Below are 15395 nucleotides of genomic sequence, written 5' to 3' on the forward strand. Positions count from 1 at the left end.
GTCCCTTCCAGCCCTAATGTCTATGAAGTCTATGAAGTCTATAAAAACAATTTTGGTTTTCTTTTTCTCAGTCCCCACCAAAATCTCATTGCAAATAGACCGTATATATTTACCAATCAATTCCTGACAGTGCTTTGCTAACTGAAGGCATAATCTCAACAATGTAGGTTTTCCAGGTCAATATGGAGAAGTACAGGCAGAGCTGAACAGTAAAATACACTACCAGTGGCATGGACGGTGCTCGATTGCCCACTGATTAGGTCAAAGCAGCTGTGCACAAACTTCCAAGAGCAGAACAGGTCCATTGTACATATGATATCACATACCTGTCTCAAGTTGGTATAATATCTTGGCAGTATGGGCATCTTTACATGTGCTCCAGGAAGAGGGAGGGACACTTAAATTAGAGCAGCTCCGGAGAGCTTAGTTAAAAAGCCGCTGCTACCATTTTGAAGCATGGGATGGTAAATAAATGAAATGCTGAGGCTGCTACTCTGTGTCTAATTGAGTCTGCTCTGATGCATGCAGGCACTGGGCATATGTATAGATACCCTATGATTTTAGGTTTGAATATCAGCCATAACTTTGAATGATCATCTTCTGTTGGTTTCACCCTCAGTTTTAATGGTATATGACTATATTTTGGGATATTAGAAATCTTATATTTGTAATTCTAGGTCTAAAATTAATTTGAATTAAAATTTCTCTTTCCTGCCATAGAAAACCAAGTTAAATAAGTAGGTACAACTATATTGTTCTAATGTTAACCTAGTAAGGGATAATCTTGCACCAAACTTCAGAAAGTGTAAAGGTTGCTGATTATCTGTAATATTTCTTCAGTTGATCATGTGTTCCCTGACTCTGGAATGAACCTACTTGCTGCATATGATCAATGGAAAGAATGTGCTGATAGCAAAGCTTGCTGTGATTATTCACTGCATATTGACATCACTCGCTGGCATGAGAGCATCAAAGAAGAACTGGAAGCCCTAGTAAAAGACAGAGGTAAGGAGAAAAGTAATAGTGTTCTAACAACAAGCAAGTACGAAAGCAAAAACGAGAAAAAGGAACAGATTCTTCTAGGGCAATTTGCATCCCTATACTGCAGTACTTTGGAAAACATGCATCCTTGTAATGTAGTACTTTAGTGGCTTAAGACAAAATTATTGAGCCCAGTTCTAAGCTTCTTACACAGAGAAGCTTCCCAGTAACTTTCCGGTAGTTTTGCCAAAGTAAGGTATTACAGGACTGAGCAAGTTGATCTAGCAGACTAGTTAACTTGTACCTGAAGTCTCTCTGTGTAAGAACCCAAAGATGCCCTCTAGTGTACTTTGGAAACCATGTATGCTACAAGAATACATACATTTCACTGATGCATTGCCTTATTTAGATTGCCTCTTACTTCCAGATATGCCTGCACAGAACTGACTTCAGTGGACATTACAGTCTTACACCCAGGGACAGAATTTGTTGCTTAACATGGAATTTTTAGTGACTCTCCTATTACATTTTTGAGTGGCTGAGTTAATGAAGAGCTGTCCAGTGTTCAAAGTGGCCATTTTTTCATACTTTGTCACATACATCAGTAAAATGTAAAGTATTCCCTAGAATGCCCATGATTTAAAAATCATGGACTTTTATCCACTTAAAAAAACAATAGCAAAGAATGTCATGACACACCACTAAAAGAATTGCATCACACATTGTGTAGAAATGAAGAAAGAGTCCTCTGGAATACAGTACACATAGATGTTATATGTGTATTCTCTAACTAAATAACAGTTCTTTGATAGAAGAGGATCTCCCTTTGCAGTATATTGTAGTTAATAACATGATTAAAGTATAACTTTATTGGGTATTAGCCAACATCAGCCTGCACAATTTAAACCTCTTCTGGGGACAAGATGAATTTTAGATCTATGAATTTGATCTTTCCTGATAGTGGTTTGCCTACAACTTATGTTTCATAATCCACATTTGAAGCCTGAGCTTCACAAGAACACACATTAGATTTGCAGGTTCTTCTCCCCAGACCTAAATCCAAGGCCAGAATCCATTTCAATCTTACACACTAACCTAAAAACCTTCCCCAGAAATGAACACTGTTTCTTCAGCCCATCTCTAGATCTTTGCTGTCTGCTGTAATAATAAATACATGTGTAATTTTTTTTAAAGGTGTGAACTCCTTTCTCGTTTTCATGGCTTACAAAGACAAACTCCAGTGCACTGATGCCCAGGTAACACAGAACCATTGACATGCAATACAAATAATCAACTATGTTTAGAATATAAGATTTGACCACTCTGACGCTGCGATATTCTTTTTTTTTCTTGACAGATGTATGAAATATTTAGCATTATTCGAGAGTTGGGTGCCATTGCCCAAGTTCATGCTGAAAATGGAGACATCATTGATGAGGTGTAGTACATATATTTCTTTATATTAAAGAGTATTTGTAATGTAGTTATTTAAAGCAAAATATTGCCTATAAAAGATACAGTTGCCTGAAGAGCAGTGGAAAGCAGAGCAGAACCAGATACATTTCCAGTATTACAGTCATTCAGTTAGTTCAATAGAAAATGGCAGAAATCAGTCCAGAAGGTATATGTTGCTACGACCACATGACTGCTTTTTGTGATAGGAGCAGCATGTGCCTGCCCAGTGCATGTTGCCAGTCATGGTATCACTTAAGTCATTCTACTGAAATCGCTGGCAGAAACTGTCATTGATTTTGATGGTTTATTAAAAAACCACTACAAGAGCAAGCTCCATTGGGTCTGCAGTTCAGCTGCCAGAATAGAAGTTTGTATCTTTTTCCAGTACTTCCTGTAATGTTAGGTTTGCACACTGCGTTACTGGGGCTTGTGGGGAATACAGAGATGGTACACTCCACTCACCTTCTTTCCTGCCTCATCCTTCTGGGCTGGATTTGACCTCCAGGATAATCTGATAATCTGAGTTTAGAAAGAAATGGTCTGCTAGCAAATCCTGGTATGACACTGTGCACTGAAAGAAGAATCTTTGGAAGAGCACCCGGACTTTGTATTTAAAAACAGATGCATCCTGTTTGCATGTACTCTATTATCATCACAGATGTACAAATATATGCACCTGCTGTGGACATTTTAGGGCGTCATGCTTCACTAAGGTTTGTCTTTGGAGATGTTTATTCCTGTTTTGTTTAGAACTCTGAGGATCCCATCCTGAAAGTTAAGCAGATTTTGGGCTTTTACAATAATGTGCATTTCAGCTGGGTCCATACTTGCAAATATAAGGGCAAATAGCAAGAAAGGAGTGTTTTGCATTCAAAGAATCATAGAATCAGTGGACTGGAAGGGACCTGGAAAATCATCAGGTCTGGTCCCCCGCCATAGGCAGGAAGTTAATGAGCTCAGAGTAGCTCAACGAGGTGCTTGTCCAGCCTCCTCTTGAATATCTCCAAGGATGGAGACTCTACCACCTCTGCTGGGAGAGTGCTCCAGGCTCTAGTTACCCTTATGGAGAAGAAGTTCTTCCTTACATCCAATCTAAATCTTCCCTCAGTTTGTGACCATTGGTCCTCATCCTCCCAAGGGGTGCCTTCCTGAAGGGTTGTTCCCCCAGATCTTGATGCTCCCCACTGACATACTTGTAGGTGGCTATCAAGTCACCACGCAGCCTCCTCTTCCTCAGATTGAACAAGTCTAATTCCCAGAGTCTCTCCTCATAGGGCCTATCCTCCAGGCCCCTAACCATGTGGGTGGCCCTTCTCTGCACCCTCTCAAGCTTATCTGCATCCTTCTTGAAGTGCAGTGCCCAAAACACTGCACAATACTCCAGTTGCAGCCTCACCAATGCTGAGCAGAGAAGGAGAAGCACGCTCTGGATGTGCTGGCAACACATCGGCTGATGCGCACCAGAGTTCTGTTTGCCCTGCTGATGACTTCATTGCACGGGTCTGTTAATTTTCAACCAGCTGCTTTTTATTTTTAGAACAGGAAAAAATGCAAAATAAATGTTGGGAATAAACAACACAGAATAAAAAGAAACTTGTCATTCATTCTAAATTATTTCAGGTAACTGAAGGGCCATGTTAAATGCAAGGAAAGTTTCAGATAGAATACCTTTTCTCAATACTTCAAAAGGCCTTTGTTATAACAAACAAGACTGAGCTTAATAGCAGATTCCCCCTTTAGGATTTTATCTGACAAACATTCTCTTTTAATTGGCTGTAATTCCAAGCAGTTCTGTCTTCAAAAGTATTTCTTGAAGCTGCCAGCATGATAACATTAGAGCCCTGTGGATGAACTTCAGGGAATCTGCAAAAGGAACACAGAGGGTACATCTACATGAGACAATGCATAGTAGACTCATTCTATTGCGCATTAGCATGTCACAGCAAAAACTGGGCTAGTGTGCAGTAGAATGAGTCTACTGAGCATTTAGCATCACACAAAAACTGTGCACTGTTGCTACTGCACATTAGTGCTGGCTACTGTGCATTTATGTAGTACCTCATATTAGAGGTATTAAACATAATGCACATGCAGACGCACCCAGAGGGTACACTAATGAAAATCACATAAGAATAGATCTTTTAAGAGCTACAGGATCTGGTCTGTAGGACTGTTTAGTAAAACATGGCCATGCAATTCATCACAGAGATCAACTCCCAGCTAAACAGAAGCCTTGAATGTCATGAGAACACCTAAATATGGGGGAAGTCTAAAGGAGACTGTGCTATAGAAATCATTATCCTATTTATTTAGCCATGTGCTTCAGAAAAATGAAGAGAACTTGGATTCAGCTCTGTGTGTGTGTACACAAGACACTTACTGTGCAATAGCCTAATAACACAGCGCAGTAGTATGCCGGTCAAAAACCATGTTAATATGCTACTGCGCTGTTTTATTAGGCTACTGTGCAATAACTATCACAAAAAACCCATGCACCCGCACTACTGCACAGTAACTGTAGTTACTGCAAATATAGCTAGTACTTCATTAAGCAAGTACTGAACTAGTAGTTACTGTGTATTAGTGAACATGTAGACAAGCCCTATATGTATGCTAGAGTCTTTTGGCCTACACCCTAAATAATATGAAGTCCCTGATAGTTGAGGAGGTGGTAACAGCAAAAAGTGACTGCACCCACCCAGAGATAGCTAGGACCCAGGGCTATACAAATCACAGGCAGTGCTGGTGAAGAAGGATTGCAGCCAACACACCCAGGGGATGTGTGGATTTGGTATGTTCCCTGATAAGGAGTTACACTATTTGAAACTTAGTAAGAGAAGTTTCTTAACCCTTAACAAGAACCTGGATGAAATGCAGTCCATGGCAGCATTATTTATTCAGTATTCAGAGCTTCAGCAGGGATGTTTTCATCTTTCTGACTTGGCACAAATAACTTTATATCACTTCCTTTCCTTTTTCATGTCCTTGTGACAAGTTATTCAGCAGAATCTGGAGATTGCATTGGAATCTGACAGGCCTTGCTGTGAGTGCCTCTGCTATGGGTTTGAATGTGCGATCTTGGGGCTATCAACCATGCACCTTAGTGCCTGTGCCACCCCTGCCCCTTTATATTGCTCCATGTAGGTATTAGGAGGGAGACGTTCTTAGCTTACTAATGGACTGTACATCACTTGCTCCTAACTCTTTCTCCAAAACGGTGCTTTGGGTAGTGGTAAGAGCAAGGAACTCACTTCTTCCTCTTACTAGATTCCATACATTGTAAACATTTGGCTCAGCAAGTGCCTACTACCTCGAGATAAGCACACAGAGGAAAATGGTACCATAAGCAGAAGAATGTGAAAATCAGTGCTAATTAAAATTGTAACATCCCTCTATAAATGGGGGAATATACAGAAATTTTCTCTATGCTTGTTTGATATGACCTGTATAAACTGTTATCACAGCTAAGACGTGTGGGACTTCACAAGTCCCTCAAGATTTTTAAAAGGATAATAATGCCCTGTGTAATGGAGCTGCTCAGCATTCAGCTTCCTGCTCTACACTGCACTTAAGATGTATGTATTAATGGTTTGGGAAAAATGGATCCTTGGTCATCATTTGTACTTAATTGTTTCTAAACAAATGAAAACAACATTATGGTGTCAAACTATTAGAGTGCTTCTATGCTAAGGTAGTGGCATGAGATTAATCATAGGAAGATGCTATACCTTTTAATAAGATGCTTCAATTGTCATGGACATAAACATACTCAGGGATAGTAGTCAGGAATCTTCACAACCTTACAAGTGTTTCTGAATATAGTATTTCAGATCCCAGATGAGTTTAGACAAGCTGTTCATGTTACTTACTGCTTCTCTCATTCATCTTCATTTACCTAGGAGCAAAAGAGACTGTTGGAACTTGGGATTACAGGACCAGAAGGGCATGTTCTCAGCCACCCAGAGGAGGTAATGTCTTTAGGTCTTCAAATGGACCTATTTAGAGCTTTAGAGTAGTCTCTGTTCATGTCCATTCAACTAAAAGAGATGTTTTAAGGCAGTGTCTGGTTATGTTCTTGTTTCCCAAGGTTGAAGCAGAGGCAGTGTACCGTGCAATCACAATAGCAAAGCAAGCCAACTGCCCCTTGTATGTCACAAAAGTAATGAGCAAAGGTGCAGCAGATGTCATCGCTCAAGCGAAAAGAAAAGGTAAAATGCTGCTTTATATTTGCACAGTAACTGAAACCTTTTGTTGCCATGAGTATCACTGTAGTGGACAATTGGTAATGGTTTACTATTAGTCAATGTCTGGCACACCTGAAGAGCTCAAACACTTTATATTAGCTCTGTTTTCAAAATGTGCTGACGTTTAATTGCACTGACATGAACTCAGCAGAGCTGAGAATATTTTTTTATAGACTTTGCTACCCAAAACTCTTCCAGCACAGTTGAAAAAAGAAATGTTTTGAAAAAAATCACTCCATCATGCTCTGAACAAATGAGCCTGGAAAAAGATGAGAATTCCAGCTGGTGACATTATAGTAAGTCAGAGAACTATTCCTCCAGGGAAACAAGGTACAGGAGACACAGTGCTTAGAAGGCAGTTACTGGGCACATCTACACATGCATTAATGCACCATAATAACGGTGCATTAAGTTTAGTAACTGTGGTGACACTAATAGTGCAGTAAACTAATTCTACTGTGCATTAGTGCATTAGCATGGCTTTTGCCGTGATGCAGTAATGCACAGTAGAGTTAGTCTGCTGCACTTTTAGCATTTTATGTAGCATCTTCCATTGGGTCATATCCTGAGCAGGGGTAAATCAGGGGGTTTCTATTACAACTGGTGGAAATATGTTAATCTACACCAGCTGGGGAACAAATTCACAGTGCATAGACTTGGGTAATTAATAAAGGAGAGAGACCATTATATCCAACTGATCTCCAGTGCAGAAATTATAGACTGTTTAGAGTCACAATATGCTATTCAATAGCTTCTCTGAGCTTTTATGCATGATCACAGAGTAGCCTTAAAGACACAAGAGCTTTTAAATCATCCAAAACTCCCAGCTTGAATCACTTCTTTTATTAAATGAATCAATGGTGACAGAGCAGTTATTAAGTATGGCAAGGAGCTGCTTACCATGGCACATAAAAGACAATCAGAAACATTCAGTCATGAGGGTAGAGGACCAAATCCATCCTCAGTGATTCGATCCTCTGATTTCAATGGAATTGCACTTGGAACATTTTTCCTAAGTTTTTGTATACTTTTTGGTCCCAGTTGAAAGGATTTCCAATTTTCCCTAGCGTGTTACAAGAATGGAGCTAGCTTCTGGAATGCTTGTTTAGTCATTCTCAGGGAAAAAATCCGTACTGGACAAGATTTTATTTACAAAGCAAATAGGAAATGGCCTAGACTTTTGTCTGATTGGCAGTCTACTCATACAAGCAGACGAGTTGGCTGAATTTCAGTAAAGTAATAGAAACTGGATCAAACCATCCTTTATTGCTAATCTCAGGCTTTGTACTGTGAGAAAAGAGAGCTCTCCACTGGGAGCACACTCAGGTTATCAGACTATTCTCTAGTGTTGTTATTCTCTAGGCACAGTTGTGTATGGAGAGCCCATTACGGCCAGCCTTGGCACTGATGGGTCACACTACTGGAGTAAGAACTGGGCCAAAGCTGCAGCCTTTGTCATGTCTCCTCCAATCAGTCCTGACCCTACTACACCTGAGTATCTCTCTTCACTGTTATCCTGGTAAGTTGGAAAGGACTGAAGGATTGTGCAGTGTTTACATTCTCACTAAAATTGAAAGAGCCAATAGAACTGAGTACACTGAAATTGTTGGGTTAATGTGAGCACCATGACCTACAGGGTAAAATACTGGTTTTAGAGTCAGACCTGGTTTTAACTGCAGTTTGGCCACTGATTTGCTGTATGACACTGGACAAGTCATTCACTTCTCTTTGCTTGTCCCCTCTTTCCCCTTCTGGACTTTACCTATCTTGTGTGTTTGGACAGTAAACTGTTTGGGCCAAGCTGTGTCTTTTAATATATGTTTATCACATTATATTGTGAAGGACTCCGAAGCACCAGATGTGATATAACCAAGGAGGGATGAGAATGGGTTAGAACTATTTCTCTAGCTACAGTGTTCCCTGTACTAATATGATATTAAAATTGGAAGAAAAGTTTTACTGGCAATTTAAGAAGAAGGGTTTTATTACTGAGGATTTTAGAAAAATCTATGAAACATCTGTGAATCTGTTGCCTGATTGGCAGTTCTGTGAAATATCAAATCTGTGCAATGTTATAAGCCTTGAGGGTCAGGTGTCACAGAGTTGTGTCAGTATGCTATCTTAGGCAACAAAACACAGTGCAGTGTTTCACACAATCATATCATGATATGGCAGTGTAAGATTGTGAGACACTGCACACGCAAAGCAAAGCAAACACTGATGCTTTTACAGTTTTCAAATTTAGGAAAAAAGTAAACACATAAAAAATAGCTAGTTATCTTATGATCATGTCTTCTCCCTACCATCCAGGGTGAAATCCTGGTGTTATTTATATTAGTGAAAGCTTGGCCACTGGTTTCACTGGAGCTAGAATTTCACATGCAGCAGATTTTGAGATCTCAGCTACGGTCAGATGTTACATTTGTAGCACTATATATGCCCCTGTAGCGATATAGAAGTTGAGGGGACAGGTGGTACAGAAATGTTCCAGGATGAAGCAGTAGCTTCTCTGTAGTGTTACATTTTGTAGGACTTGTAATGCTATCCATAACATTTGTAAAGTGCACCATAGCACTGTGGTGGTCACTTAGACCCCTGATATCCCACAATTCCCTGGTCTGCCTCACCCACTGCCCACTTCAGGGGGCAAGGAGAGCAGGGTTGACAGTCACTGAGTTCAGTCACAGGGGAGAGCACAGACTGCCTGCTTCTCCACCTACCTGCTCCCAACCCCGTGAAAAGTTAAGCCATCATTGAGCACAGAACCAAAATCAGGCTCATTCATGGCAAGCAGAACTGTAGCCCCGCACAAACAGAAAATACAAGCTGATTATAATTCAATGTAAATGCAGAATTAACATTTAACATTACAGGTGTTCCTGGGCTTCATAAAAAACCCATCCCATTCCTTCATCATAGCTCTGGTTCTTTGAGCTGTAACAGGGTCTGGTACATGAAAACTGGTTTTATCCTGGGCTAAAACAAGTCCAAGAATACCTATAGGCCTGGGACAGACATTACACATAAACCCGTTTAAATGATCAGAGACTGATTTAAACCTGTAACAGAACAGATATTCAGTGCACATAAACCAGTTTGAAAATGGCTGAAACCAGTTTGAAATGAACCTGGTTGAATATAGTATCAGATTTAACTGATTTGGCTCAAACCAGTTCATGCATTGTCTGTCCCAAACCCTTTGCTGGTTTAAGATAAACCAGACACCCCCAGCATCCCAGTATGCTCTTGGGCTAGGTGGGGTCTCTGCTTCAGCCCAGCCAGGCTGGCCTCACCCCTCTGCTCCCCAGCCCAAGCAGGGACAGGCAGGGGCGGAGGTCTGGCCAGAGTAGGGTTAAATTCCCCCCTCCCTGTGCCACCGGCAGGGACCTGAGCCAGGGCTGCCTGGCACTTCCCCCTCGCTGCTGCAACAGGGGGGCACCATGGTCCTTGAGGCAGAAGGGGGCAGGGAGGAGAGTTAGTTTCCCCTATAATCCACTGGCAGCTGGGTCTGCCCACCATGGCCAGGGCAGCTGCTCCCTGCCTGGAATAGGCCCCCAGCTGTCCCCTCTGCCACAGGCCTGGAGGGAGGAGGAATAATCCCCTCCCAGCCCCCCCAGGGGCCCTGGCCATCCGTGTCCCCTCCCCACTGCTGCAGAGGGATGGGGCAGGGCCCTTATTAGGGGCAGCAGCCCCGGTCACACTGTGGGGGAGTGCAAGCCCCTTTCTAACAAGGGGTCCTTCAGTATCCTTCCGAAAGGGATCTCAAGGCCAAAATGAAGTATAAGACTGACTTAAGCATTCAAAGTGAAATTTTCAAAAGCACTTAAGGGTCGAGAGCAATACTTTTAAAGGTATTTAGGCATGTAGTTTCCATTGAATCAGTGGGAGTTAAGTGCTTATACACCTTTGCAAACTTTCTCTTTATCTCCCAATGACTTTCAGCTGGATTTAAAAGTGTATATCACGTAGATACCTTTGAAATTTTACCTTATGGATGAAATGTACTCCTATGCATTGGGCCGGGCACAGGGCCTGTGAAATGTTTATATAGCATGTTGCCTTCTTACACAGGAGTGTGTTATACTTGAAGAGTTAGCAATTGCATAGATAAATAATCTGAATTATTATGCCAGTTTTGAGCCAGTGATTTTATCCATTAATTGCATTTTGGTTTGTTTTAATGCAGCGGGGATCTACAGGTCGCGGGCAGTGCTCACTGCACATTTACCACTGCACAAAAGGCAGTAGGGAAGGATAATTTTATCCTTATTCCAGAAGGAACAAATGGCATTGAAGAAAGAATGTCAATAATTTGGGAAAAGTGTGTGGTAGGTAACAAAATACCTGAAACATTGGCTGATTTATCTGTGAAAGTGTGTGCAGCTTGTTCTTGGTCAGCTCACTGGGGTTAGATAATAACAGTTCTCTTTAGCTGAAGTGAGAAAAGTATTTTGTCTTACATTGTTAGTCACACTTTACAGGGATATTATCAGGACTGTTACTTAACATAACCTTGTCAATGAGAGAAACTGTGACATTTGAGTGCAGCTGTCCTGATAGAACAACTTATTTGAAGAGCATCCCATCTCAATTGGAGCTGTAATCAGAAAAGAAAATCTATCCAGGAGATTCTTTTAAACATGAGAAATGATGTCTCCTTTCAGACCTTGCAGTGATACCAAGCAGGCCTTGCAGAATGTCTTCATTTATAATTTCTGAAACATTTCAGTACCTTTGAAATTAGGTATAACTCTTTGATGGGATCAAGCACACAATAAATCTTGTATGGTTTGTTGAGGCAGTTATTTTTTTTAAATTTGCTAATTGTTTACCCTATTACTGATGATGTTTACCTTGCTAAAAATACTGTTTTTCACATGAACCTCGTACCCTGCATCTCACTGTGGGGTCTTATACTTCACCGTTCATTTGAGGTGTGCGGTTGTGCTTTTTAAGTCCCTTTTTTCGTATCCTCCTAGCAGTGTGAATTTGAAGATTAGTAGCACACAAAAAGATCCAGCTCTGTAAATGTTCCATTTTGCTACTTCAGGCATGGAGTTACCTGAAGATGGACTTAATTTAGTGTTAAGTTAAAAAAAATTCTGAATGTGAATCCAGCATTGGTGAAGGAAATGAGTCCTAGAGATGAGAGCATTGCCAGATAAATGATAAAGAGACATCAGAGTAGTGATAGATGTCTTCATAGTCTCCTCTTCTCCAAGGAGGCTTATTATTCAGTGATGTAAGATTCAGTATCTGTTGCTGTGAGTGCCATGGCTGTCACTAGCTTTTGGCTGTCTCTTCACTGCCTCAGTTCTGGAAATGGACCATGCAGGAGTGGGTGGCCTGGCATGGTTTTTTTTTGCTACCCTGGAAGCATCCAGTGTGTACATACCTTGTTTCCCACAACGCCACTTTCACAATGGCTGTTAATTGGGAACAGCAATTTATTTTCAGCTGTAAGATGTTCTAATATTTTTTTAATAACTAGTACAGCAGGAAGTTTTATGTGAGTGCAGCTGCTGTGATCTTCTCCTTCCGTTAAGGGATAAAGATGAGTATCGGTAACTTTATCTAGAAAATGCTAAGTCACTACTTGCCCTTCTCAAATTCCCCTTTTGTTTTGATTTCCAGGTTTCAGGGAAGATGGATGAGAATGATTTTGTAGCTGTGACCAGTACAAATGCAGCTAAAATCTTTAATTTTTATCCCAGGAAGGGTCGAATTGCTGTAGGCTCTGATGCTGATTTAGTTATATGGAATCCCAAAGCTACAAAAATTATTTCAGCGAAAACCCACAATCTGGTAAAAACTCTTGCTGTTTTAATTTCTCTTTTTTGTTAATTTTGCTGCCAGCACAAGTTTGCGAAACCTTAATCAAGTTAAACCATTTACCAAACTTAAGGAATAATTTGTGTAAAATATTGAATAACCTTGAGTTCTGGTTAAACTCCTAAATAAATTCATCCTTTCCTTCCTGCAGGGCACATGGAGTTTTAATGTGCTAGCATGTTAATTGAGGTGCAATAAAGCTATAGTTCTAAGGCGGGGTTTGGTTCTATTGTGCAAATTACTAGGCTGAGTGATGTACTCACTATGAGCTGAAAAAATGCAAGCGCTGTAATATTTCAAATGGAAAAATTAGGACCAAATAATAAGACCTTGTAGCTATGCTACATGCAAAGTGCATTCATACTGGAATAAATCATGAGTTCCTTGGAGTATTTTGACCTAATCTTAACTAAGGTAAATTCTCATTTCACCAAATGAAACTTTAGTCCAAAATTTAGAAGTGAGTATCAGCAACTTGGGAAACCCATCTCACCTCTACCTCTACAAATGAAGTACTTCTACTTTTACAGTAGCATACAAGTCCTCCTTCTTGCACTGGCTACAGTCAAGCTTATCATCCCTTTCTCAGAGTCACTCAAATTATGCCTTCTCTAGGGTGTCATAGGTCTTAGGTATTCCAGAATTAATTTATGCCCAAAAACTTAGAAACCCAGATCATTAGAACAAGATTAGAAAAGTTACTGTTAAGCTCAGAGGTAGCATTGTTAAGTTTAGGGTGTTGAGCTAGCTGACATTAGATCATTTTATCACTTTTGGTAGATGGATGGGCTTTCGTTAAATGGATGTAAGACTTCTGACAAGAGATTGTTTTTTCCTGCAAAAATGAATATTTTTGCATCAAATGTGCATTATGGTTGAAATGTTCTGATTTCATTTGAAACTGACTAAAAATGCTGAAAGATTTTCACTTTGATTTTCAGTAAAGCTTTTTGTTTTTGCTGTTTGATAAAGAAGAAAAGTGCCTTTTTTAAACCAAAAATAGTATTTTTGAAATGTGAAAAATTTGGTATTTTTAATGAAAATTAAATTTGGAAGTTTTAAAGAATATTCAAATTTTCCCCAAACTTTAATATTTCTTTCTTTAGCATTTTGGTTAAAGGGTTTGCAGTTGCCTAGAAAACATTTCAATAGCTACTATAAACCTAGAAGCTTATTTAAGCAGGGGACTACTCAATATTTGGGATATTTATTCATCACTAACATGGGTCAGATTTGCTTGAGAAATATAGGGTGCACTTTGAGGTGTTGCTAAATGTTTTCTAAACCTAGTTTCTTCCTTCCGATTTGTTTTAAGATCAGCAAATTAATAGAGGGTTACATTATTTCAATCACAACCTTAAAAGTTAAGTAAGAAATGATTGATTGTACGTGATAAATGCAACACAAAAATCCATGTGTATATATAATTGGGGAGCATCTGGGCTCTTGGGGTTTTTTTTGGATTAAACCTTAAACTAATTGAGTGTCCTGATTTGGTTTTGCCAGAATGTGGAGTATAATATCTTTGAAGGAACAGAGTGCCATGGTGCTCCTACTGTGGTTGTAAGTCAAGGAAAAATAGTGTTGGAAGATGCAAATCTCTTTGTCACTCAAGGGTCCGGTCGCTTCATTCCTAGAAAGACTTTCCCTGATTTTGTTTATAAAAGAATAAAGGCAAGAAACAGGGTAAGGAGAATTTTCTTTGTATCAAAACAGTCCTGTGTCTCTGTTCCACTTTATTTCCATTCGTAAATTGCAAATACTATCATGTTAGAGTCCCCTGACTTCCTGGTGCAGTAGAAAAGGAGGAACCAAGCAAAAAATTAAGATTATCTACTTAGAGGCCTTGAAAAGAGGTAATACTACCAAACAACAGACCTGGTGCATTGCTAGGCACATTAATCAATAATATCACTGTCCAAAAGCCATATTATTTGCATGACACTAATTACTAATTCACATGCATCTAAGGTAAAAGAAAAGCATATTATAGTTTAATGAATACATGCATAGATATTTAATACTGGCTGATAAGGTGTGCTGCATCTCTCTGAATGAATGGCTCATCTTCAAGGAGACTCAAGGGTAAACTACTGGGCTATAAAAAGACATGAGATGTATAATGGATTTAATTACATGGCCCTTCTACATTACATTTAAAAAGTAAAACATTTTCATAATATAGAGTTTAAACAGTATACTTCCTTTGAAATATTTGAACTGTTACCATGGTGAGATGATAGCATTCACCTTATATAACTGTAGATCTTTCTTCTTACAGATATTCTGAGCTGAATGAGTCTCGATACCGTTTCAATTCAAACAGCTACAGTAGGAAGCCACACCTAGAATATAGCTCACACTGTAGTAAATTTAAGGCCTAATCCCACAGTTCTTTTCAGCCCTTCCCAGCAATTGCCTTTTGCCTCTGTACATATCAGTCATTAGGCCATGTTCTGGGCAAGCATTATATACTTTATAATTATAGCAAACACATGCTCATCCAGGGATGTTTAGTCTAAAATGAATGGTAGAAAAGGTCAGTGCCAGCAGGCTTTGCACTTGACCTTAATGTTATCAGCACTTCTCAGAATTTAACCTGTTTTTTAAATTGCTTGTGTATGCCCTAGATTACTGGTGTGGATGGATGCTTCCTATCCCTGAGTTGTAGCCCTTGGCAGGGGATTGGAAGGAACTGGAGAACAGCAGCTGGTTTGGAAACTCTCTGCCATTCAGTGATTTCTTTCTACAGGAGAATTATGCAAGGGTCAGATATAGCAGCACTAAAGCTGTTCATTGCAGGGATTCCTAGGAGCCAAATGCGAGTTAGTGGCCTGGCCTTATTACTCTGAATGCATCGCCTCACATTCTGGCTGAATAAGC

The 15395-nt window shown here is 39.9% G+C and overlaps 1 protein-coding gene across 1 annotated transcript in view; it reads left to right on the forward strand.

Annotated features, from left to right (window-relative positions):
- The window catches only part of DPYSL4 (dihydropyrimidinase like 4), a 40940-nt gene that overhangs the window by 16716 nt on the left and 8829 nt on the right, over nucleotides 1–15395 (forward strand). The window contains exons 4-12 of the mRNA XM_019502184.1: nucleotides 841–1005; nucleotides 2176–2237; nucleotides 2339–2419; nucleotides 6336–6404; nucleotides 6524–6644; nucleotides 8043–8199; nucleotides 10867–11008; nucleotides 12315–12485; nucleotides 14019–14198. Of these exons, the coding sequence (XP_019357729.1) occupies nucleotides 841–1005; nucleotides 2176–2237; nucleotides 2339–2419; nucleotides 6336–6404; nucleotides 6524–6644; nucleotides 8043–8199; nucleotides 10867–11008; nucleotides 12315–12485; nucleotides 14019–14198 (1148 nt within the window). The remainder of the gene's footprint in view (nucleotides 1–840; nucleotides 1006–2175; nucleotides 2238–2338; nucleotides 2420–6335; nucleotides 6405–6523; nucleotides 6645–8042; nucleotides 8200–10866; nucleotides 11009–12314; nucleotides 12486–14018; nucleotides 14199–15395) is intronic.

Source organism: Gavialis gangeticus, unplaced genomic scaffold (genome assembly GCF_001723915.1).
Source record: "Gavialis gangeticus isolate Ggan-Ray unplaced genomic scaffold, GavGan_comp1, whole genome shotgun sequence".
Classification (NCBI taxonomy): domain Eukaryota; kingdom Metazoa; phylum Chordata; order Crocodylia; family Gavialidae; genus Gavialis; species Gavialis gangeticus.